The following is a 22,371-nucleotide window of genomic DNA, read 5'->3' as shown; positions in this document are numbered from 1 at the left end:
GAACAGTTTTGAACGTTCCTGTGATTTTGTTGGAGAGAAAGTAGCACGCGAAGCGGTCGCGATCCTGCGGCATCTAACTTTCACGGTGTCTGCGCAGAAGATCCGCGAAATCGGTTCGAACTGAGCACCCTTGCGTACGCATTCCCGGATCACGTGACCTGAGCGGTCAAATTCTCGATAGAAGGTGACGCTCATTCTCCATCCATGCTTCGCAAGGGAAAGACGTTCGAATTTTCTACACGTTTCTCACGACGAGCAAGATGAGTCAATAGTGCACCGAGCGGCTTGCACACGCAAGTGTGCCGACACAACTAAATAACCATGGAGTGAGTAATTTTTAATACTTTAAGGGTTGCCCGCGCGTTTCTCTTGGAACACCAGAACCTACGCACGGTATCTGGTCTGCCATTTTGTGAATCATCATTCCGCGACCAAGCACTCACGTTTCCGAATGACGCTATCACCGAACAACGAATTTCACTTCTCATTTTATGACAATGTGAGCTTCACATATCGTTTGGAAGAAACCAATTTTTAAAATACTAAAACTGCAAGTGCTTCTGTTAAATTTGACTGGATGACATGGTTCGGTGTTGCGTCATGAAATTGTAGTGTGTCTTTATAGTCATATTTTCCGCGAACATTCCTACGATGATGAGTTACTTGTAAGTTACATAATATACGCTGGAATACAATGCACGGATTCGGTTTGCCTCGAAATTTTATAGCTGTTCATGAACAACCATCAAACTTTTAACCTTTTTCTGAATGTTTTTCTCTTTTGCACACATATTTTTGTGTTGACAACCAAACAGATAACTAAACAGGAACAAGAACTGGCAATATAAAATTTATTCTAACTGTTGGTACAGTCATTATGTTTATATTTTAATGTGAACAAATAATTGTATAGCTTATGCATAAGTCACATAATAATTGAAAAGTGCAAATGTTTTCAATTTATTAAAGCATGTTGTATATTTACATTATATCTAACCATAAGTATTTGCACTTTCAGAGCCATCATGGCGCTCACTTCGAGCTACGTCGCACAGACGACACAAATTTCTTTTCATTATTTGATACCTTTTGATTGGGCCCGTATCAACAATGTCAACTGGTCAGAATCAAGAGATTTGGATGTGGAAGCTGGAGCCAGTGTCACCTAGTGGGACATTGTCCACAGATGTAGAGGATGACTGGCTTCTGTTCGATGATAAGTCTGTAGAGCCTACTAAAAATGTTGAACCTGTTATGTATGAAGAGCACCCTTCCCGAGCACAAGTTGCTACAAAACTTTTAGAAGAGTTGGATGAATGGATTAAAGAAGGTAAGTTTTTATAGACATTTCTAATTTGCTGTAAAAAATATCTATATATAAATTTTAATAATTTTTTCAAAGATGCAAATGGCTATTTTTATTTAGTATTCATACAAAATACTATTCCATTGTATATTATTTGTATATAGATATTAAATAAGCTTCTTTATAACTAAAGTATAAGTTAATTCCAGTAGAAAAAACTCACTGGAATTTCCACAAAATCAGTCATGTATCAAGAAATGCATGAAAGGTCACCATTAATGTAAGAAACATTTATCAGGTGACCTTTCCTATCACAAAATTACATTACAGTTCCAACAGAAATACAAAACACAATACATAACAAATAAAAAACAGCAACTGTTGCTTTTATATATATATATAGGATGTCCCAGTATTCATAGTCCAATTAGAAATAGGGTAATTTTCTCCTATAAAATAAGTTAAAAAATGGGTTCTTTACACAAGCCTAATATAAAAGTATTTTATTTTATATTTTCAGCTTTGTATTTTCTAGTGCAGTCACTCTCACTTTGATTGTATCATTGATATTGAGACATCTTGTATAAATCTTGAACAATATATGTGTATATGCATCTTGTAAAAGCAATTAAAAAAATGTTTATAAACGTACACGTAGATTAATAAAAAAAAGGCAACTAACCCCCCTGACTTTGTTACATCTCCAGCTGATTTGATATAATCATAACTTTTCAGTTATCAATACAAGTGTATAATTATTTCCTCTAATTTGCTTTATAATGTAAAACAATGTGTTTATAATTTAAATAATTTGTATACAATAGAATTGCAGTTACTCCGCTACAGTATACACACTTAACCACCAAACTAGCTGGGGATTAAAAAGTTTGAGGCACCCGCGTTGGTACGATTCTAAGATTATCATTGCTGTATGGCGTATGAAGCGAGCCATAGATACTGCAGTGTCGATATATCTCTAAATATCAAACTGCGTAAAAGTAGGCGAACACTTGCAACTTGTTTTTACGCATGCATCGATTAAGTCAGCGTCCCCTGGTTTTCGAAGCTCTATATACATAAAGGACAGAGGCTAATGTTCAACGCATTTTATCGGACAGCATTCTCGATACTTGGTATCGCTTTCATTCTTCCCGCTTCCTCCAGCGTGTATCTCATTTTTCTTTCTTTTTTTTTTCTGAAAAAGAGAGTGGGACAAACTGGTTAACCTCTATACAAACTGCTTTGGTTGAAGGCCGATAGGGGAATGACGCGTGTTTAGTTGCGTTTGCGTTGGAGTAGGGGCGACAGAGGGGAAAGTCCAAAGATAAGCAGGAGTGGTCTCTCGGCAGTATTGCAAACTGATCGTACGATTCCGTCGATTAGTCTTCGTTATGAGTCGACTTTCTGACGATACACGATCATTTTCTAAGCGCATTGCGCATTGTTGTTGTTTCAAATGTGCGAGCATCTCCGTTCAACAAATCGTGCAGCGCCAGTGTCGGAGTGTGATTTCGTGGCCGACGAAGTCTGTTGCATTCGCAACTACTGTGCGTGTCAGTGATTTCGACGCTTAACAATCAAACATTCGAGTTGATCTATGGTGAACCGTATGCTTCGCCACGCTCGACGACCGTAAAGGGAATTATAAATACGGAGCCCCGCCAGCGATCTATCGATCTACATTCGTAGCGTAATTTTCGTTCTTAACATACGTTAACGTGTTTACACGTGTTCTGGAGATCTGTACCGATAGTGGGATTCGAAAGCTGCGACACGATCACTTTGGAATTTAACTTGAAACCGTTCCGGGGCCGTGGAGACAATTGTGAATGAAAATATTCTTCAATAGATCGTGGCCTAACTATCGATCGATGAAAAGTGATTGGTGAAGTGCGTAACATTTATGGATGTTTAGTTAAAATTCGATCCGACAAGAGAAAAAAAGCGGACCACTTGGAAAGGAATAAAAGAATACTGTCATTTTTAAAACTGTTGCGGGGAAACGACGAATTGTCTCGATGCCCGACTGTACTAATGTTATATGATAGCATGCAGTTCGCATATCGCTACACGTGGAACCGAGAGATCATTATTAATTCCCAAAAATTGGTAAAAAGACGTTGAGCTATAACGACTCGCGTCTCTACTTGGCGGACTTTTGGCAGCTTCCCGTTAAAAAGAAACTACCGCACCGTGCTTCAAGAACATTATTTTTTACTTAAATATATATATATACATATGTATATTTTTTCCTTATTATTATATACACATATATTGCTCTTTCAATAAAAAGGTTCACGAAAACACGCTACACGTGATAATGGCTGCTATATGTTACAGCGGTACGTTTCCTTTCGCTTACAAGATTTCCCCTCTTTTTAGCATTCACTTCGATTGAAAAATATCTTTATTACGCATATCAGAACACTGTTACCACATTGTTCACATTATCATACCGTAGAATTGGATCGCAGCGACTTTAAATACATTACTGTCAAATTATATGCTTCAATATAAATCGCACGATATATGTATATAGAACGACGTATATATCGAATATAAAACAAATCATATTAATGATATATTATTCTATAAAATTGAACATTTACTTTCTCTATTATTTCTTGGGTATACTATTAATGGTAATTCGCTGATTACTCTTAAAGATATACTTGTATAAATCTTTATATTTAAAAAGATTCTTATCTAACCCCTTGCCCTCGGCATTTAAATGCTGATAACTTCTATATTTGAATTGAAGCCTGGTCAAAGTTTCACGAAGAAATAGGTTAGGGGTAGTTTATGAAATATTAAATGTTTAATGTAGCAAAATATGTTACAATATATGTAAAAAGTTTTAAAAAGTAGAAAATCATAATGTAGTAACTGAAATTTCAAAATTATGTAATATCTATGATTTGAACACTTTCGGAATACATTTTTATACAACGATTTGTTTTCCCAAATATATTCAACAAGTACATAGAAATGTGTTATTTTTCTTTAAAACGTTAAAAACTACAAATTTTTAGTACAGACTGCATTCTTATGCTCTAGTTACAGACTGTGCTCTAAATAATGTTGTACCCAAGTATTGATTGTAGCAAGTGTTAGTAGTCAAAGAAATTGCAAATCAAGAACTTGTTTTTCTAGTTGAGCTGGCAATGTCCATGAAATTATATATACATCAAAGTACCACTCCTACATATTGTTCATGCAAGACAAATAAAAGTACTGTTAACTTCAATTCTGAAAAATTAAACAATATACAAAAAATATTATTTTTTCAATTTCAATCAAATAATTAAATCTACAAGTCTACTATAAATATGTCCTGATCACCAGAATCTGATAATGTGGTATCAATGTTTTGTTTGTTTGATATAAAATCTGTGAGGAATTGATTAATGACTGATGTGAGAAACAGATTGTTTTCTATACTTTTTTTTTATCATTTAAGACTAAGTAACTAATTTCTGTTTACATTAAAAAAAAATTTTTTTTTGCAGAACCTTTTTCCGACTGGTTGGAAGAAAAGATAGAATTACCCATTTTCGAGGAATTACCAAGTCCTGAAAATGAACATCTTAAGCCAACCACATACAATGAAGTTACAAAGATCCCTCAGCAAGATGATACGCAAACACTACTGCAAGAATTTGAAACTGTTCTGGGAGATGTGGAAGCTTGCCATCAAATAGTCCCTACGTCAAGTTCCACGCTTACCCCACCACAATCACCACCGCCGCCACCTCATAAACCACTAAGCGTGGACACCCAATTACTTATTACCTTGCAACCTGTACAACCACTATATTCCAATCATCAGTCCATGTATGATGTGGTGTCCGAAGAAAAAACGTACACCAATGAAGTACCTGTACAGTGGAATCCAAAAAACATAGTGTTAGATCCATTAAACACAGACGTTGCGCACGACTTAGCTGTGGTGGATGAATACGTGCGGTTGCAAACCGAGGATATTCCGCCATCTAGTCCATGCACCAGTTCAGGTGGTAGTTATACATCATCAGAAGATTCCGTAGATGATCCAGATTGGATTTTTGAAACTCAAAGAAAATGTACAAAACAATCAACAAGCTCCTCAGCCAAAAGCCGTCAAAAACCATATTCCCGTCCATCCGTGGAAGACAAAAAAGTTCGTAAAAAGGAACAAAATAAAAATGCGGCTACACGTTACAGGCAGAAGAAAAAACAAGAAATTAAAGAAATATTAGGAGAGGAACGTGAACTCGCGGATCATAACGACAAGTTGAAGAATCAAGTAAAAGACTTGCAGCGAGAAATTGGGTACTTAAAAGGCTTGATGAGAGACCTATTTAAAGCCAAGGGTCTGATGAAGTAATCCATTTACCCACCGTCGATATGTTTAATCATTTTTATTAAATTTATTAATCATGTTTTTTCGACACTAACTATTTTACAATGGTCCTAATAATGTATTTTAATACATAGACTTAGATTACTGATTGTTATTCCCTCTTCTTTTATCATTTAGCAACATATTCAAACATAAATCTAAAGTCTATCACAGCTTCTTAGTAGGACTACAGAACTATCATCGTGTAATCCATAAAAGTATGCACCATCTCCCGATTTACTGATGGTCCATTAACCCTCTTAGTGCCAGCGGGGACCGTGCGTTGTGGCGGGCCGACTGCCAGCGGGCTTAAACATATTTTCTAACTAAAAATTTTGCTGCCCAACATTATATTCCATATTCTTTAAGTCTCAGAAGAACAAATAGTACAATTTTCCTCCAGGAAATCGGAATTTTGTATAAAGCTATTCATAGAAGCGCCCATATCAAATCGGCCCGTGGCATTCTTCGCATGTACTCCGTAAAATGCTTGGCACTAAGAGGGTTAAGATTAGCAAATAAGATGCATTATATAACCAAAGAATTTATGAAGTATACAACCCTATGAAACTCTACTGAGTGGAAACTTGTTGTTGCTGAGAATTCCGCGTGTCATCTAATGCATCTTAATGATGCAAATCTCTTCATTCCATGCAATTCTAACCCAATCAAGTTATGAGTTTTCTTACAAAAGATATTGTATTAGAAAAATAATAAATGGGTTATTGTGTAATAAACAACGACGTTATTGTCAAAAACATCCCTGTCTTTTAATATCCTAACAATTTTTAAAATTAAAATTGTTTCATTGCAAACATTTTTGTACAGAAAAGAAAAGCAATATACATTTTCAACTAAACAAAATATTCGTCAATATTTTTTACGAATAATCAATAAAATTATAATTTTATATAAAAATATAATTTTACCATTTATCAGCAGTTGTTTATAAATATATGCGATGTTCTTATGTAACAATAAAGAACATTGTTTATTACAAACATATTGTTCATAAATGTAATATTTAAAGACTTGTAGTGCTTACGAAAACCGTATGAATAATGCAAATAATTAGATACACTGAAATTGTATACAAATTTCATATCTGTAAAATTGAATGAATAATTATGTCTGTGAAACATATAATCTGATTGTACATGTGATGATTTGATAAATATTATAAAACATATTACAGTGTGAAAATTCAGCAATAGAATTCTTGTAACATTAATTACTTGATGGTCTAATTGCTAGTTTTACGGTAGCATAAACTAGAACAAGAGCAAATGACTTACTGTCTTAATTTTCTAGTATTACCTTAATCCTTTATATTTTTTAAATTATTTAATTACATATTAAAATGATTTCTTTACGTTAATTGCATCAAACAATTACAAGAATTTATATATACACCTTATATGAGTGCCTAACGTTGATGTGTATATTTATACTTTATATATATATATTCAGCAGTTATTTACACATAATTGTCCTGGATAATACACAATTTAGACACCTGTATTGAGAACTTGTTATGTCCTATATCATTTATTTGATTTTGCATTTCCTGTTTATTTTGAGTAAAATATTTATGTACCTTGATTAAATAATTATATTTATGTGTATATGTATACGATCAACGAAAAAATATTTTTGTACCATAACATGAAACATGGTTTAAGTTCATATGAAGTCTACATTTTTCTCAGTTTCGAATAGAGACATATACTTAATTTAATATAGCGTATGATTATTATCAAAAAATGGTTTGCAGTATATTTCATAATCATGTAATTTTATTCATTATACATTATAACATACTGCTCATCGCTATTCTTGGTCTACGCCTATTACGAATTCGAAAAGTTGAATTTCGATAGCATTACAACATGTACAGAATAATGTTCTTTAAATTAAGAAATGGTATTTATAATAAGTATATAATTAATAGTAAATATATTAAATATCTATTAAGAATGAAATTTACAAGTATTCTAGATTTTACATTTTTTGCAGACACTGTAGAACTTACATTCTACTCTATTATTCATACTTGTCTATAATAATGTACATGTAATATACATGTAATTAATTCTGCAATGTAATAGAAAAAGCACTTACAAAGAAAACATTACGAATAAGTTGTGCTTTGCAACCAATAGTTAATAATTTTTCGTTGAAGTTGTGTTTTTGCCTTAAAGTTTCAGAATAGACATGCATATAGATATACATTGCTTAGTTATTTGTGTATGCCTGTACATCCATACTTGCAATTAGACGTAGAACAAAAGAACATTAAAAGTACATGAAAATAATGGTTGAGTATAATAATTTCCATATAAGTATGTTGAAAACAAATCATGTAGGTATAAAAAAAACTGTTCAGTAAAAAAAAAATCATATTTTGGATGTGGCAGTACGTTCAGTGTAAATATAATTCTCTGGAATGTCGTACGCAAAATTCATAAACATTTACGATTCAGTTAATTGGACATGTTTAAATATAAAAATGTTAGTAATGCCTGATATAACTAAAAGATCATCATTGCCTTTTAAAATCTACCTCAACAAGTATTGAGAAATAATGAAGTATTAAGTAGCTTTCAGTAAACTTTGTAAGTTTCGTACTTAACAATAATCACACTATAAATATATACACCTACGTGAAAATATTTCTGTAAACTCAAAGTCAACACAGTCGAAGTACCCTTTGATAATAAAAACGTAACATCCATAGATAGTACAAAAAAAGAATGTAAACCCTTCTCACAAAAGTAAAAACGTATTCGACATTAAGATATATATTATAAAATTTTTCGATTCAATGTATATCTATATAAGTTGCCGATCACATCCACATTTTGAGTAATATAATTTAATTGTTTATCATACTGAAGAGAAACAACAGGAGATATTGAAAAACTTTTAAAGTCCCTATGTTGCAGTATCACCTTCCTCCTGTTCAAGTCTAGAAGAACCACAAACACGACATTTACAACAGACAATACAAGGCGCAGCCAATAAAAGTAACGGCGATGCAACAAGCAAGAGTAACCCAAATCCAGCAAAAATTCCAATGACTTGTGTTCTGTGCCAAATGACCGACGCACGCGAATGACCCAATTTATTTTTACATGGTCCTTTGTCGTAATGTCGCAATAAAAAGTCATCCTGTTGTGTTCACATAATTATAAAATTGAATCATTTACAGAAAGAATAGTTAATATCACTATCATTCTTAGTATTATAAATAATCATACTTACATCTAAAGAAGCTAAACAATACCAGCAAAAAACATGTTTACACCTCTTGCACATCATTTGAGCACATCCTTCATCCTTTTCAATAGGTACAGAACACATGGGACAGCATTTGATATGGTCACCATCAAATGGTATACCTAACGAAAGATCAGAACAAGGACCACTGTGCCAAGACTCTCTACATATAGAACAAAAGTCTATAGAGCAATTAGGACAATGAACAGGCCCAATAATGGTACCATTTGAGCCAGGGGCATTTATTGGACATATTGTTTCACAACCAGCACGTGGACACCAGGCACGTGCTTTATCCATAGATACATCTGTATAACACATTAAAAATTATTAAATTATTATATATAAACTTGTGCACCAATAAATTACTACTTATAAAACAAACATCACTTACCTCTATTCAATCGGAATTTATGATGTTTTTCCATAAGTTCGGGACTAACAAGGCTTGCTATCTCTTTTACAGAAAGTATTGCTCCATGCTCACACTGTGCATCAGGACAACTAATTTCGTATGCACCCTCCTCAATTTCAAACTCAACATATGCTTTCATACACTAAACCATAATAATGTATGCAATATATCCTTTACTGTAATTTTCCAATGGGAGAAGAATAATACTTACATCTTTACAATAGGAACAACCACAGCCTTCTATTTTAAATGTTTTAGAAAGAGAAGTTTCAACAAGACATAATTTACAAAAAAGACGTCCTAGCACTTGTTGAGAACCTGCAGGAACAAAATTGCCTGCAGCCAAACTGTAACGTGAACTGGAAGCCAACGACAACAAGCTGGAGCAACGAGAACATACTCGACTGCGATTTATAGGTCTGCCCTCCAAAGCAGAAGTGCTCAAACCTACTGCAGTTTCACATTTTCTCAATACACCTGGACCTAAGCTCAACCAGCTGCTACCACGAGCTTCCAAACTTGCACTACTCTCAGGTCTAAGTAATGGTGCATCTACCCCTTTTCCCAATGTTGTCCTTTCTGTCAGGGACAGATTGACAACGCTTGCTTCTTTGCGTAGTAAAGGTAACCTGACTCCTGTTAGTTTATTGGATTTTTCAACCTTCTTCTGATTGGTAGCATTTTTGGTAGAGGGATTTACAGATGTCACAGAGCTGGTAGCAGTACCCATATCCATTAGTGGAGCTCGTCGAACGACGAGCGAATGTAGGCTGGGCATCCCCTAATTATCAATCAAAATTTCACCAACACTTGCAGATAAAACCTATGCTTATTGGTTTTTTGTAAACAGTTTGTAACTGTGTACGCCATGTAACAAGTGACATAGACAAATCAAGACAATTTGATATGTCACACCCACAAAATTATTTGTCACTGCACATTCAAATTTGTTCATTACGGGATAGCTTCACAATATTTGCTATATTTTGTTCTTTTTATCATTATTCTTACAATATTCTTCATTGTATAATTTCAAGACTCAAGGTGATTAGAAACGATATCGATTTCTATTAAACAGTTACGACACAACGTTCACAAAATATTTGCATTTCAATACGAATCTGTTGACACACGAAGTTCTTTACTTAATCTTGAAAAATTTATGCTTTCCCAATAGTCGACCGAAGAATCGAAATAATAGCGAATTATGTACGAACATATATGTACCTCAAAACGGTTTGTTAATCGGTAACGAAATAACTGAAAAATATCCTTGTCCTCGAACAATATTTATGTTGTGCTTGTCAATCCAAGATATGTCGCGAAAGTAAGAAAATTGCTACGTAATATTTCACACATACTCATTATCCAAAGCAATGCGTATCTATTGACAATTCGAACATCATTCCGTCGGGATGCGCTTCGATTTTATGCCTTTTTTTCTAATTTCACGGACTATTCATGTCCTATGTCATGTCACAAAGTGCAGCAAACAGTGTACATACACAAATTACCGACTAACTACTTCCGCCCCCACTTGCTTCACACTTTTTCACAGAGTATCTGAAGAAAAGATTATCATTCTACGTCTGTTCGGTGATATCTTTAAAGAAATCGTATTTGTTTTGTGTTTGACATAATATACACGTATCCTTGTGACTCACTTAACGCGTATGAAGAACACAGGACAGAGCCAAACCAGTGACAATCTATTACACTTGAAATTATGAATTCTCAAAAATTACAAATTCAAACATTTAAAAATTCGCAATATGTTTCTGGTTAGATCTTGTGTTTTGCTAATAATGGCGACAGTAAGTAAAGATTTTGTTAGAATCTTTTATGCATTGGTTATTTTCTTGTTCGTATAATTTCGATTAATTATACGTAAGTAGGAGTCAGGTTTAAAAACATTTTATTACGTGTTTATAATACATATGTAGTTTTCTGTTTAATTATTCAATATTGTTGTGATACGTTCCATAGATTTAGCAATATAACCGATATTTTAGCTCAGCTAATAACAGCAATCGCTTTAAGAGTCTCTGAGTTGTAGGTAGAAGTCTTGTGCAAATGATCAAAGATTTATATATGTATTACTCGTTTAGTTTAGGCGTTTAGAGAAACTGGAGACAGTGGAAAATTTCTCACCAATTCATGTTTCGTGCTTGCTATACACATTTCAATCTCTAAATTAATTATAATGAAATCAAAATGAAAACTTTACATACATATTACGTATGCACTATTCACATTCACAGAATTCGACATTCTCGTTTCTGCAGTTACAATATGCATAAAAGAGCGGGAAATTTAATTTCAATTCGCTTAAATGACTACCAAATATTTATGTCGTTATTTTATTTACTATTAAGTATCAATTTTAGAATTATAAAAGTTAGTCCAGTGTTAGTATAATTGTCGCATTAAAAATATCTAGATCCCGTTATTTTTATTAAAATCTTGATAAATCGTAAAACTCTATTGTTCAAATAAAAACTTATTTCTACACAAGTGAAACGTGAAAATTACGTTAGGAATTGTTTTCCATTAAAAATTTATCTAAAAAATGAACAATCACTTTATTATACATTTTTATCACACAAAAATGATAAGTATAACTTAAACGTATTGGATAATTATACTACAAATCGCATATATCCTGGTTACAGATGTTGAAGATCAGAATATATAATTTTAATATGTACAATCATTAATTCATTGCCTGCTTTCCTTTCATGTAATCGATCTGCATAATGTATATTATTATTTAACACTTAAAATTTATTACAATTGTATCAAAAATTGAGCAAATTATTTATTAGCGAGACTCGTCTAGAAAATAACAATGGGAGTAAATTAAAGATAGTGAAAAAGTGGAAATAGGCATTATTCATATGTAACGTAAGGAAGCAACATTTATGAACACATTTAGTGAATAATATCAGTATCAGACTTTTCAGCAATTCCGTACTTGTCTTTAATTGTAATTGTAGCAGTCTTTACAAGTTGTGAGAATGTCAAAATAATTGCTAAAGAAATTCTTGTTGACTAGAGTATTTTATGTACTTTTGTACAGACATGGATTTTGCCAGCAATTTACTGTCATTCATTATTTTTTTTATATGGACATATTATTTTTGAATACACGAGATTTTAAACATTCATTGTAATACTTAATTATTGTATACTACTGGATGACACGTGAATAATACTTCATGAATCATGGCACGAAAATTTTATAAAAATTCGTATATTGCAATTTTATAAGCAAAAAACAGAATTATGTACTATATACATTGTCACAAGTAATATTTTTATATTTTTTTGAATTTATAAATTAAAGGTGTATAAAAAGGAGCAAGAAAAATATGTTCAGCTACATTCACAATCGTAGTTACTAGTAATTGTAGAACAGTAATCACTTACAATTAAACAAATACTTACTACTAAACAACAAATTCATTTGTATGCATACTCTATACAACATACTTCTAAATTACAAATATTTCTCAAATTTCTGCTTTAAATGTATCTTACATGTACTAGATCGAATTAAATGATGCATGGTCGAATTAAACGATAATTTAAGACTATAGAATTTGTTGTTATATGAGTTTTTTATATGAATTTGTTATATTATAATTGTGCGTTAAAAGTATGATGGAAAAAAATAACTTAATGTTGGTCATATATTTTATAAAGAAATATTGCCAGGTGTACTATATTGTCCTTTTCGGGAATGTGTGTCAACTGCTCGAACTGCGAAGTAATAATTATTGCCTTCGGAAAACTGTGAAGATAAATGTTAGATATGAAAATTGTCAATATAGTAATTATAGTAACCGTAAAGTAACAATGTTTCGAATTACTTGTGTAAGTGTACACGCCATGGGCAATGGTAAAGCACGAACATCTCCGACTTTTTTCCATGACGATGTACTAGGAGGAATACCGGCGACTTCTTGGTATGCATATAGTTGATAACTAACAATATCTGCATATTTATCAGATAAATTCATATTCCAAGACAGTACGATACCTACGTGATCAAAATTTTCTTAGTTTCTCAAACTTCTTAATCGATCCTTAATTATTGTTACATACCATTAGCAACCTTAGAAATTTTTAATGACGGAGCTGGTGGAGGAAGTTTCCATAAAGGATTCATAGCATGATTTCTTGTGTCTGGTAAGGGAGCAGGATGCTGCAACATGTCGGAATAGACATAATAAATTTATTCATATAAATAAAATAAAGTTAGCAGTCTATTATTGTACTAAGAAGTACAATACCTTGTTCAATTGCATATTTGATGGAGCTGAAGTCGTCAGTACTCTGACTGTTCCGTTTGCTACTGTCGATATACCTATAAGTAATGTGCAATTAAAATCAATGTTTAAATTTTTATATAATATCATTTACATACCGGCTTTGTATGTTAAAGTTGGAAACGAAGTTCTATTACACGAGGTTACGGGCCGTATCTAGAAATACAAAATCTTGTTATGCGATTACAAAACTATTTTACACTACGAAAACTTTAAATTCGTTTACAGAAAAAAATATTTAATTCATTTTACCGTTGCGGAATTCGGTGCTAATTGTAACAGCCTTGTCGGACCCACACCACTTTGCATTACATATGCTAATCGAGGGGCACTCATATTATTCTATAAAAAAGTAAATACATGTAAACGTTCACTGTATTTATATGTTCACGATTATTATTAACCACATATTTTTTACGTACTACTAAGGCAGTGGGTGTCGGTTGGCTAGCAGGTTGTACTACTCTTATACTAGGAGGTTGATTTGTTATAGCTACATTTCCAGGTATAGTTTGGATTACCCTTTGGAAACAGGGTTGTGCTTTTTGTGCTAAATTGATTTGTTGGTCAGTTATTGTAGTTGTAACTATCGGTACGCTGGTAGCACCTGAAAATTGTAAAGTTTTTCCTAAAATTATCGCGTACACTTATAAACAGTATTATAATCCTTTAGCACAATTTATTATGTATAATATGGTTAATTCAGGAATATTTCTTGTACCTTTACTTTTTTCTTCTTCGTCCGTAAGGTCTATCAAATCATTTGTTCTCGGTTTTGCAATATTCACTGTGGTATTCTGACGACTCAATTGATTCGTGAACTTCCCATTTAGAACTATAGTTTGTTGTGGTTGTTGTGGTGGTAATGGTGACTGCATTAAGTACATACACATACACGCGCATATATATATATACATATAGATATATGACAAACTGAGTGAAACGAAATGAACAGATACAATAAAAGATTATAGGTGCTTACACTGGTCATAATTTGTTGAACGTTAGATTGATTAGGTAATTGTAAAGGATGCTGTGCCTCCACAGGTTTAGCTACAACTAATGCTGCAGGTGTTATAGTAGGTACAATGTTTGGAGATTGAGTGTGACTTTGGGTGACCACAACATTTTGAGCCGCTACCGATTCAAGTCGCCTAGGTGGTCTTACTTTGACCCCCTTCCTTGGACTTGTTGAATTATTAGTTTCAGTACTAGGTGTATTTAATGTGGTACTACTGTTACTCGTAATGTTTGCGGATTTCATACTAGTGTTCGGTTGCATTTGCCGCAAACATTGCATTCCGTGGTCCTATACAGAAATAATAGTAATAACATCCAAGAATAATAACGCATTGTGTAAAATTAAGTTTTATATATGTATGTGTACCGTTATAAAATTAACTTGTAATCCGACGGATCTATTAATTTTAATCGGCGGAACAGGTTTGTCATTATTAGCACGTCGATCAGCAGCGTTACGACTTAGGACCATTTCAAAATCCTTGATCTGTTTGGCCAATTGTTGACACTTTGCACGTGTTACTTCCTGATTTCTTTCCGATATACGTGCCTGTTCCCTCAATTTGCCAATTTCTCCGCGCATTGTGATCGTTTCAACTATTTTTTGTATTAGGAGATCTTCTAATTCCTTGAAGAATTGATTAATGTTAGAATGTATTAGAATAATGTTAACATTTCTGAGATTCAACTATTTTTAACGTACTTCTTGTTTCAATTTCGGTAATTTCTCTTTCAGATCTCTTTGGAAAAACTTGTTAACATAATCGAGTTGTTTAATGCTATCGGAATCGTTCTCTTTTGAAGATAATTCGTCAGAGTCTGTATTTACTTTGATCTTTTTTATACTGCCGTTCATCGTTATATTATCCAGATCGGAACAGTTACGTTTTAAAGACGGTGGAGATAGAGATCGTGCATCCTCATTTACCTTATGATTAACAATTACAAATTTTTCTGAACTATCGCTAGACTCCAAATCACTGTCGTGATTTAAAAATTTCTTTCGTATGATTTCTTCTGCATTCTTGGCAGTTTTTCTCTTTTGTCTTCCACTCTCCCTAACTGTAACAAAATGTCATAATAACAATTGTATAGGAGCATTAAATAAAATATAACTAAATTAATATAAACCTGCACAGATGAAGAATGTAATGTACTGTACAAAAAATTGAATTACACTTGTTGAGCATTGTCAGGCATGCACTTTTATTGTTGGTTTGAACTCATAAGTATGATGTACCAAGTTAAAGGAGTGAGAACAAAGAAATGTGTATAAAAAATTTTGTTAAATATGGTTATTTAGAAATATATGCTATGTATAATATATTAGATATACTTATAACGTATAGAAAGAATGGAAAACGTAAGAGTGTGTATGCAATATATAAGAAATCAAAATCCCAGTCATCAAGAACAGTCTATGGTTATTCCAACAACGTAAAGCATGCCATACCTTGCTTATCTTCCTCTGAAACAGATTCTTGTGCTGCCGCGATCATTTTTTTTGTTCGTCTTCTCCTTCTTTGAGGATTTACTGGATTGACTGGAACTTCAAGTTTTTTCTCATTAACACCACTATCCATTACTTTATTAGTGGGATCTAACAAATCGTTTTGTGATTCAACACTAGGTACATTATTTTCGTCCAATGTGCATACCATCTTCTCAGCATGTACTGAAGAATTTATTGTAGGACTTTCGTCCTCTATACATTTTACATTTTCCTTGGTGACAGTATTATTTCGTTCTTGAAGCATGGTACTGATTGAATGATCGTCAGAAACAAGTAATTTGAGTAATGTAGAAGTATTTGTACTATTATCACTATCATTTAATCGGTCTTTATCACATTTTTCACAATTAGTAAGTGGCTCAAATATCGTATTATTTTGTTTTACTTCGGTTTCCTTACTATCTTCTCTGTTGTTTCGATCATTTAATATAATATCATTTGTCTTCGGAATATGAGTTTCAACAATTTCATTTGTTTGTGCATCTTGTACAGATACATCGTCTTTATCAGTTAAAATCTTCTCATCATGACTTTTCACTTTTTTAGTTACCGCTAATGCATTATTTGCTGTATTTCCCTTACGTGCATCAGGATCGATTATTTCTATCGTTTCAATAATCTCTACATACTGTTGCTTTGATCCACGATCCCCAACTACATTTTTCTTACTCGAACCTGAACTGACTTTTGCATTAACTATGGCATTATCGTTTTTATTATTTTCATTGTTCGCTTCAATGAACTCTACGTCTTTGTTATCGGACGAATTTTTCCGATTTTCAGTTAATAATGTTGTCTTTGTATTAAAATTATTAGATTCCTGTGAAGTATTACAATCAAAATGAGCATTATCTGTATCAATATTTTCTTTCTCTTCAACACTTTTTTTATTTTCATCCTGAGAATTTTGTAAAGGACATGCAATTTCGCCATTAGAGAACTCATTTGAAGTATTGGTTTCAATAAACGTATTTTGTTTACATTCTGTATTATTAGATGGTATTTCCGAATTCTCTTGCGCAGATTTCGTTTTATTCTCCAATTCCACAAGGTCATTGACATGATTGATATTGGCAACATTATTATCTAAATCTTCAAGGCTTATATCTTTCGAAAAATCGTACATCAATAAATCATCGTTATTTTTTTCACTATTGATTGGAGTTTTACTAACTAAGTCATTACTTTTTTCAATTTCATTCTTATTAGCACAGTTTTCATCCTTGATGCTGGTGTCAGCTACATTTCTTGAAGATAAGTTTGCATCTGGAGGGGACATAACATTTTGGTCAACATCACTTTGAGCATTAAATCTCTTCATAGGAGAAGGTTTGAAAGTTCTTGTTTGTTCTCTATGATACATAAAGTTGGTATATGAATTAAACATTCCATTGCCTCTTCCTTTTTCAAAAGGAACGAATGCACTGTGAAATCTAGTATTGTAATTGTATGGATTTCTAAATTGTCCTCTAGGTGCCAAATACCGATGCCTGACATAAGGAAAACGATTGACATAGGGAAACCGACTGTAAGGGGTACTTGCAAACCTCCCTTGAAACTCATAATTTGGCCATGGATAGCGAGGCATGACATTAATCATTTGTGGCCTCACCAATCCATTTTGATTTCTTTTGGTATCCTTTGCATGATGTGTTAATACTTTGTCACCCATGGAAACATTACCTGAACAATGTTCCTCTTCCTTTCTTTCCCTCGAAGGAGTTGTATCATTCTTCATTTCATTTTTTTCAGGAACAGGTGAATCTTGTACATCCTCATTTCCTTCACATGTCACGTCTGCAATCGAAGTTTTCACAAATAAATGTATTTTTTATTTTACAAATTATATGTTACAAGACAATGAATGACCTTGAAGATGCAATGTTATGTATTATAATCTATTTTGTATAAATATTCAAAGTATGTAGCTTACCTATTTTTACATTTTTTGACTTATGTTCTTTATCTAAGACAGATGTCAAAATATCATCTGGCTCAGCCTCATCGTCATCGGATAATCTTAAACGCATACTATCATCTGAAAGTGCATCCTCTTCATCTCCATCATCACCTCCATATAATAATTCATCTTCTTTTTCTTTTGATAATTCATCAATATGATGTGCATTGATACAAGATAATGAACGTATATTGTCAGTACTATGTACAGATTTGCTTCTTAAAGCCTCCATTGTAAAAAAAGGTAAGATATGCAAGACAGTGTCACAGGTCACCCATTTATCTCCAAAAATTAATATCTTTTGATCTGTAAGTGATCACTATGTATGAGATACTTTTATTTGAAAATACTGAATATTTAAATAGTCAAATAAACTAATTTCAGATTTAGTAAATATGGCAACACAAAATGTCTTTGTTTAATTGTTTAATTGATTAATTAATTATACATAGTTGTGAGATTACAAATCATATTTTGTACAACATTGTTTGATACAAAAAATTAAAAATAAAATTAATATTTTTAAAATAATTGATGTTATACAAATTTATTACAATTCCATATTTTAATAAATTATAATAAGTTTTAAGTATTTTCGAATAAATGATCGCGCGAAAGGAAGACACACTCATTTAAAAAGTAAACATTCACTGCAGAAACAAAGGCGCTAAAAATTGTAAACCTACTGATCCTCCAAATCGATGTAGCCCACTCGGTGTCATAACTTTGTTAACTAAACCACTCACGTACAAAATGGTTACTTTGTGTTAGATACAATTTTCGTTACGATCTATGTTACAGAATCAACTTTTCTTTTAACGTAGATGAAGATAATATAATTTGGGCCCCTCGATGACGCGCCAACGTGAGTCGTTCCTGGCCCATAAGTACTCAACTAACAAAAATGGCGGACTGAAGTTGTATATCTAACGACAGTTACTGTATCAAGTAACACGTGTACTCCATTGTCCAAATCAATGAATGTCCATATTATTATTTAATTAATAAAGATCAACGTCGGTTTTTCATTTATAGTATACTGAAAAGATATATATATGTATATATAATACAGTAAATGTACAATTCCTATGTCTTATTATCAACATATAAAAAGTCAAAATTTAGGATAAAAAAACATATGATTAGGAAAAATATATAAATATATATATATATATATATATAAATATATATATATATATATATAAATATATATATTTATATTTGTATTTATATATTTATGTATATATATATACACAACACAAATAGTTTCAATGAACAACCACATTAAATGACTGTAAAATAAATACGATTTCTACGAAGAGAACTTATGTTCAGAAAGGCGGGATTCTCGGTAGACTAGTCTATTGAACGAGTACAGCCGAACGTAGGCCCCGACATGCGTCCTCACGAAAATCAACGACTGCACACGACGTTGCCCAATATGGCGTCATGATTTGCCCCAGCTAAACTAATTTCCAATAAGTTAAAGTAAATAAATTTGGATATATAATGTCCTCATGTTAGAAATGTTCGTATCAGCAGTAAAGCTCTGAGTAATAATCTTATCTTTTACTTGTATGCTAACTCGATACTTGGAATTACAAAAACGTCACACTTACTGTTTCCCCCACTTCTGCTCTTTTCTTTCACTACTTAATACTTTACACTGCTAATATTAGTTGCAGTACGGTACAAATATGGATACTTTTCTCTCACTACTTACTACTATCCATTTGTTTTCCTTAATTCCAACAAAGAATGGGTTGCAAACAGTTAGTAAAAAATTTTCCGTTTGTATTACCAAATACTCTTTTGTATGACTGTATTTGCCCTTTACTGTTACTAAAGATTTCGAAAATTGTTATCTATTACTTAATGTAATTTAAATATTAAAGATTGTTTTCAGAACAAATTGTGCATAAAAGTAGACGTAAATATTGACAAAGATTATTTTCTAAGTTGCAAGTATTTATATTGAACGTTTGATAAGTAACCCCACCCCTTTTCTTTCTGCGCCAACTAGCAAGGTCAACATGCGTCATAATGGTAATACATCGCGTTTCTTTACTGAGTGGGAGACATAAAAATTACAATGCTACTCATTACTTAAAATTTATTATATAAAACATTAATCCATCAAATTACTGTAAATCATATCATATATATATTGTTCATAATTACGATAAAATATTATTTTGCTATGTAGTTTAATACAGTGACAAGTTTAAGTATCATAAATACAAGTTATTAATTTCAAATAAAAACACCAATATTATGTAATAATAAATAAATAATAATAAATATTTTTTTAACTAGATATTTCTTTATTACATTACACTGTTCGAAATATTTAATATTTTATTATATACATAACTGAGTAGTAATAATGTAATTAACGTGCATGTGTGTATATGTATATGTATTTATAGCAAAGACTATAGTATGTATGTGTTACACAACCGAACGTTCCTCCGTTAGTGTTTTACACATGCGCGGTGAATTATGCTTATGCAGAATGTACTACTTGCGGGGCTCAAAAACTATCTATTATATATCTCCATTTCAATTGCAAAAGTAGTGTTTTCTAGAAATAGTTCAAGATAAATTTATTAAGAAAAATAATTTATACCGTACAAAAAAATATTTTTTGACACATATCTTGTAACAAATTTGAAATATTTACTTTTTCTTTTATTATGAGTAATGACATTAACTACTCAGAGCAGTGATCAAAGTATTTGCTTGGCTATACCAATTGGGCATTATTCGAATTTACTTTTATGTAAGGACTGGTAATTACTTTATAAATATTTATATTGTGCTTACAATGATAAATAATATTAATTTTTATTTTATATTAGATGTCTAATGAAATAAATGTAAATATGATGTTTTAAGTCAGCTTTCATTTTGTATTGTGAGACAACAAAATGGCGCACGTATGCTATATAAAATGGCAGCTTTTCGTATATATATAGTATGATCTATGTAACGGCCTTGGTCGATACATTTGGGACTTCGGGCCCAAATTTTCAGATACGTCAATCACGCTCAATAACGAGGTTTTTTATTTTCGCTGTTTCTTCATTAATTCATGTGTAATGTATGTAACATTAGACTAATGTTATCATTAGATCAAAACAATAAGAATCTTAAACTATTAACCTCATTTATTTAATAATTGACAGAAAATATTTTGGTGTTACCTTTGCCAAATGATTCAGAATGAACTTAATTATTTGAACCCTACTGTAACTCGAAGCAGTAAAACAAAGTGACCCCACTGCTAAAGCGTGACATGTAAGTATATACACAATTGCTGAACTTACGTACAGTTATAATGTAGAATGTCTTCAATCAATGACGCACATGTTCTTTGACTTACAAAAATACGTTATATTTGTGATAAATGCCAGAAACGAGGATACACTGTGATACCCGTTCATCGAGTATCTGCAACACCGCAACCTAAACAAGCGAAGAGCAACGTTGCCACTTTTATTCGTGACCGTTAGCGTTAGTATACACGAGCATTCAGGTAGGGTTAAATTTTGATTTGGTCTGGTCAAATTTTGGAATTCAGTTATTTCCGAAACAAATATCGTACATTAAGTTGTCGATTATTAATATTATTTCGGGTAAAATGGTAAGAATTATCGACCTATATTGATAGTGTGGTTCGCACTTCAGAAATTTCATTAACGCATGCGCCGTGATGCAAAATACCTTCGGAACTTGTAATATTAGTTGTAATATGCAAAATACTCCTCTGTAGAGTCAAAAATACACTGTTTTAGTAAATATATCAACAAGGTGTGAACTCAATAACAATTAGGTATCGTCGATGTATTTACCCAGCACTTAGAGGTATTCACGTTCTATTAAGAATTATTTTTATTATGTGTTCATCGTAAATAATGATTAAACGACCTTGTAAGAATTGCCCTCTCAAGAATTTCAACAAGGTGATATCTATTGTTTATCATTGTAAACTTAGATATAAAATATATTATGGAAATGTGGAACAAAATTATTTATTTAGATAACTTATAAGTTAAATAATCTTGTTATATAACTTTTTAGAAATTATAATAAACAAAAGGATAAGAAATAAAAAAAGAACTAATACTAAAATTAAATAATCTGTAAAAGTCCAACAAATATAA

General features: G+C 32.1%; 3 protein-coding genes and 1 long non-coding RNA gene across 11 annotated transcripts; 2 read left to right on the top strand and 2 right to left on the bottom strand.

The window, feature by feature from the left end:
- Nucleotides 1–165: 165 nt before the first annotated feature.
- On the top strand, nucleotides 166–6,447 carry Crc (bZIP transcription factor crc). Of its 2 annotated transcripts, XM_078184180.1 has the most exons (3): nucleotides 166–326; nucleotides 1,019–1,330; nucleotides 4,816–6,447. In XM_078184180.1, exons 2-3 carry the CDS (start codon nucleotides 1,111–1,113, stop codon nucleotides 5,670–5,672), a joined length of 1,077 nt encoding a protein of 358 aa, XP_078040306.1. In that variant the 5' UTR covers nucleotides 166–326; nucleotides 1,019–1,110; the 3' UTR covers nucleotides 5,673–6,447. The 2 variants fall into 2 exon arrangements, with proteins under 2 accessions (XP_078040306.1, XP_078040307.1); XM_078184181.1 differs by lacking the exons at nucleotides 166–326; nucleotides 1,019–1,330 and adding an exon at nucleotides 2,680–3,648.
- On the bottom strand, nucleotides 5,743–11,634 carry LOC144471773 (putative E3 ubiquitin-protein ligase RNF144A). Of its 3 annotated transcripts, none has more exons than XM_078184169.1 (5): nucleotides 11,533–11,634; nucleotides 9,593–10,162; nucleotides 9,361–9,523; nucleotides 8,952–9,274; nucleotides 5,743–8,858 (listed from the first exon to the last, which is right to left on the bottom strand). In XM_078184169.1, the coding sequence occupies exons 1-5, from the start codon at nucleotides 11,560–11,562 to the stop codon at nucleotides 8,622–8,624; spliced, it is 1,323 nt and encodes a 440-aa protein (XP_078040295.1). In that variant the 5' UTR covers nucleotides 11,563–11,634; the 3' UTR covers nucleotides 5,743–8,621. The 3 variants fall into 3 exon arrangements, with proteins under 3 accessions (XP_078040295.1, XP_078040296.1, XP_078040297.1); XM_078184170.1 differs by lacking the exon at nucleotides 11,533–11,634 and adding an exon at nucleotides 10,609–11,159; XM_078184171.1 differs by lacking the exon at nucleotides 11,533–11,634 and adding an exon at nucleotides 10,743–11,159.
- On the top strand, nucleotides 11,060–19,233 carry LOC144471781 (uncharacterized). Its single transcript, XR_013494335.1, has 2 exons — nucleotides 11,060–11,195; nucleotides 19,007–19,233. It is a non-coding gene; the product is annotated as an uncharacterized LOC144471781 (long non-coding RNA).
- On the bottom strand, nucleotides 11,944–22,339 carry Wde (Fibronectin-III type domain-containing protein windei). Of its 5 annotated transcripts, XM_078184161.1 has the most exons (15): nucleotides 18,892–19,025; nucleotides 18,179–18,511; nucleotides 17,929–18,042; nucleotides 16,186–17,511; nucleotides 15,436–15,794; nucleotides 15,100–15,360; nucleotides 14,695–15,021; nucleotides 14,434–14,584; nucleotides 14,135–14,319; nucleotides 13,965–14,054; nucleotides 13,811–13,868; nucleotides 13,677–13,750; nucleotides 13,489–13,588; nucleotides 13,254–13,423; nucleotides 11,982–13,174 (listed from the first exon to the last, which is right to left on the bottom strand). In XM_078184161.1, exons 2-15 carry the CDS (start codon nucleotides 18,435–18,437, stop codon nucleotides 13,079–13,081), a joined length of 3,570 nt encoding a protein of 1,189 aa, XP_078040287.1. In that variant the 5' UTR covers nucleotides 18,438–18,511; nucleotides 18,892–19,025; the 3' UTR covers nucleotides 11,982–13,078. The 5 variants fall into 5 exon arrangements, with proteins under 5 accessions (XP_078040285.1, XP_078040286.1, XP_078040284.1 ...); XM_078184159.1 differs by lacking the exon at nucleotides 18,892–19,025 and adding an exon at nucleotides 21,535–22,339 and having other exon boundaries at nucleotides 11,944–13,174; nucleotides 16,186–18,042; XM_078184160.1 differs by lacking the exon at nucleotides 18,892–19,025 and adding an exon at nucleotides 21,539–22,339 and having other exon boundaries at nucleotides 11,944–13,174; nucleotides 16,186–18,042.
- Nucleotides 22,340–22,371: the final 32 nt, after the last annotated feature.

Source organism: Augochlora pura, chromosome 6 (assembly GCF_028453695.1).
Source record: "Augochlora pura isolate Apur16 chromosome 6, APUR_v2.2.1, whole genome shotgun sequence".
NCBI classification, from domain to species: Eukaryota; Metazoa; Arthropoda; class Insecta; order Hymenoptera; family Halictidae; genus Augochlora; species Augochlora pura.
The sequence above is the reverse complement of the archived record's forward strand: the minus strand, read 5'-3'. Positions and strand labels throughout refer to the sequence as shown.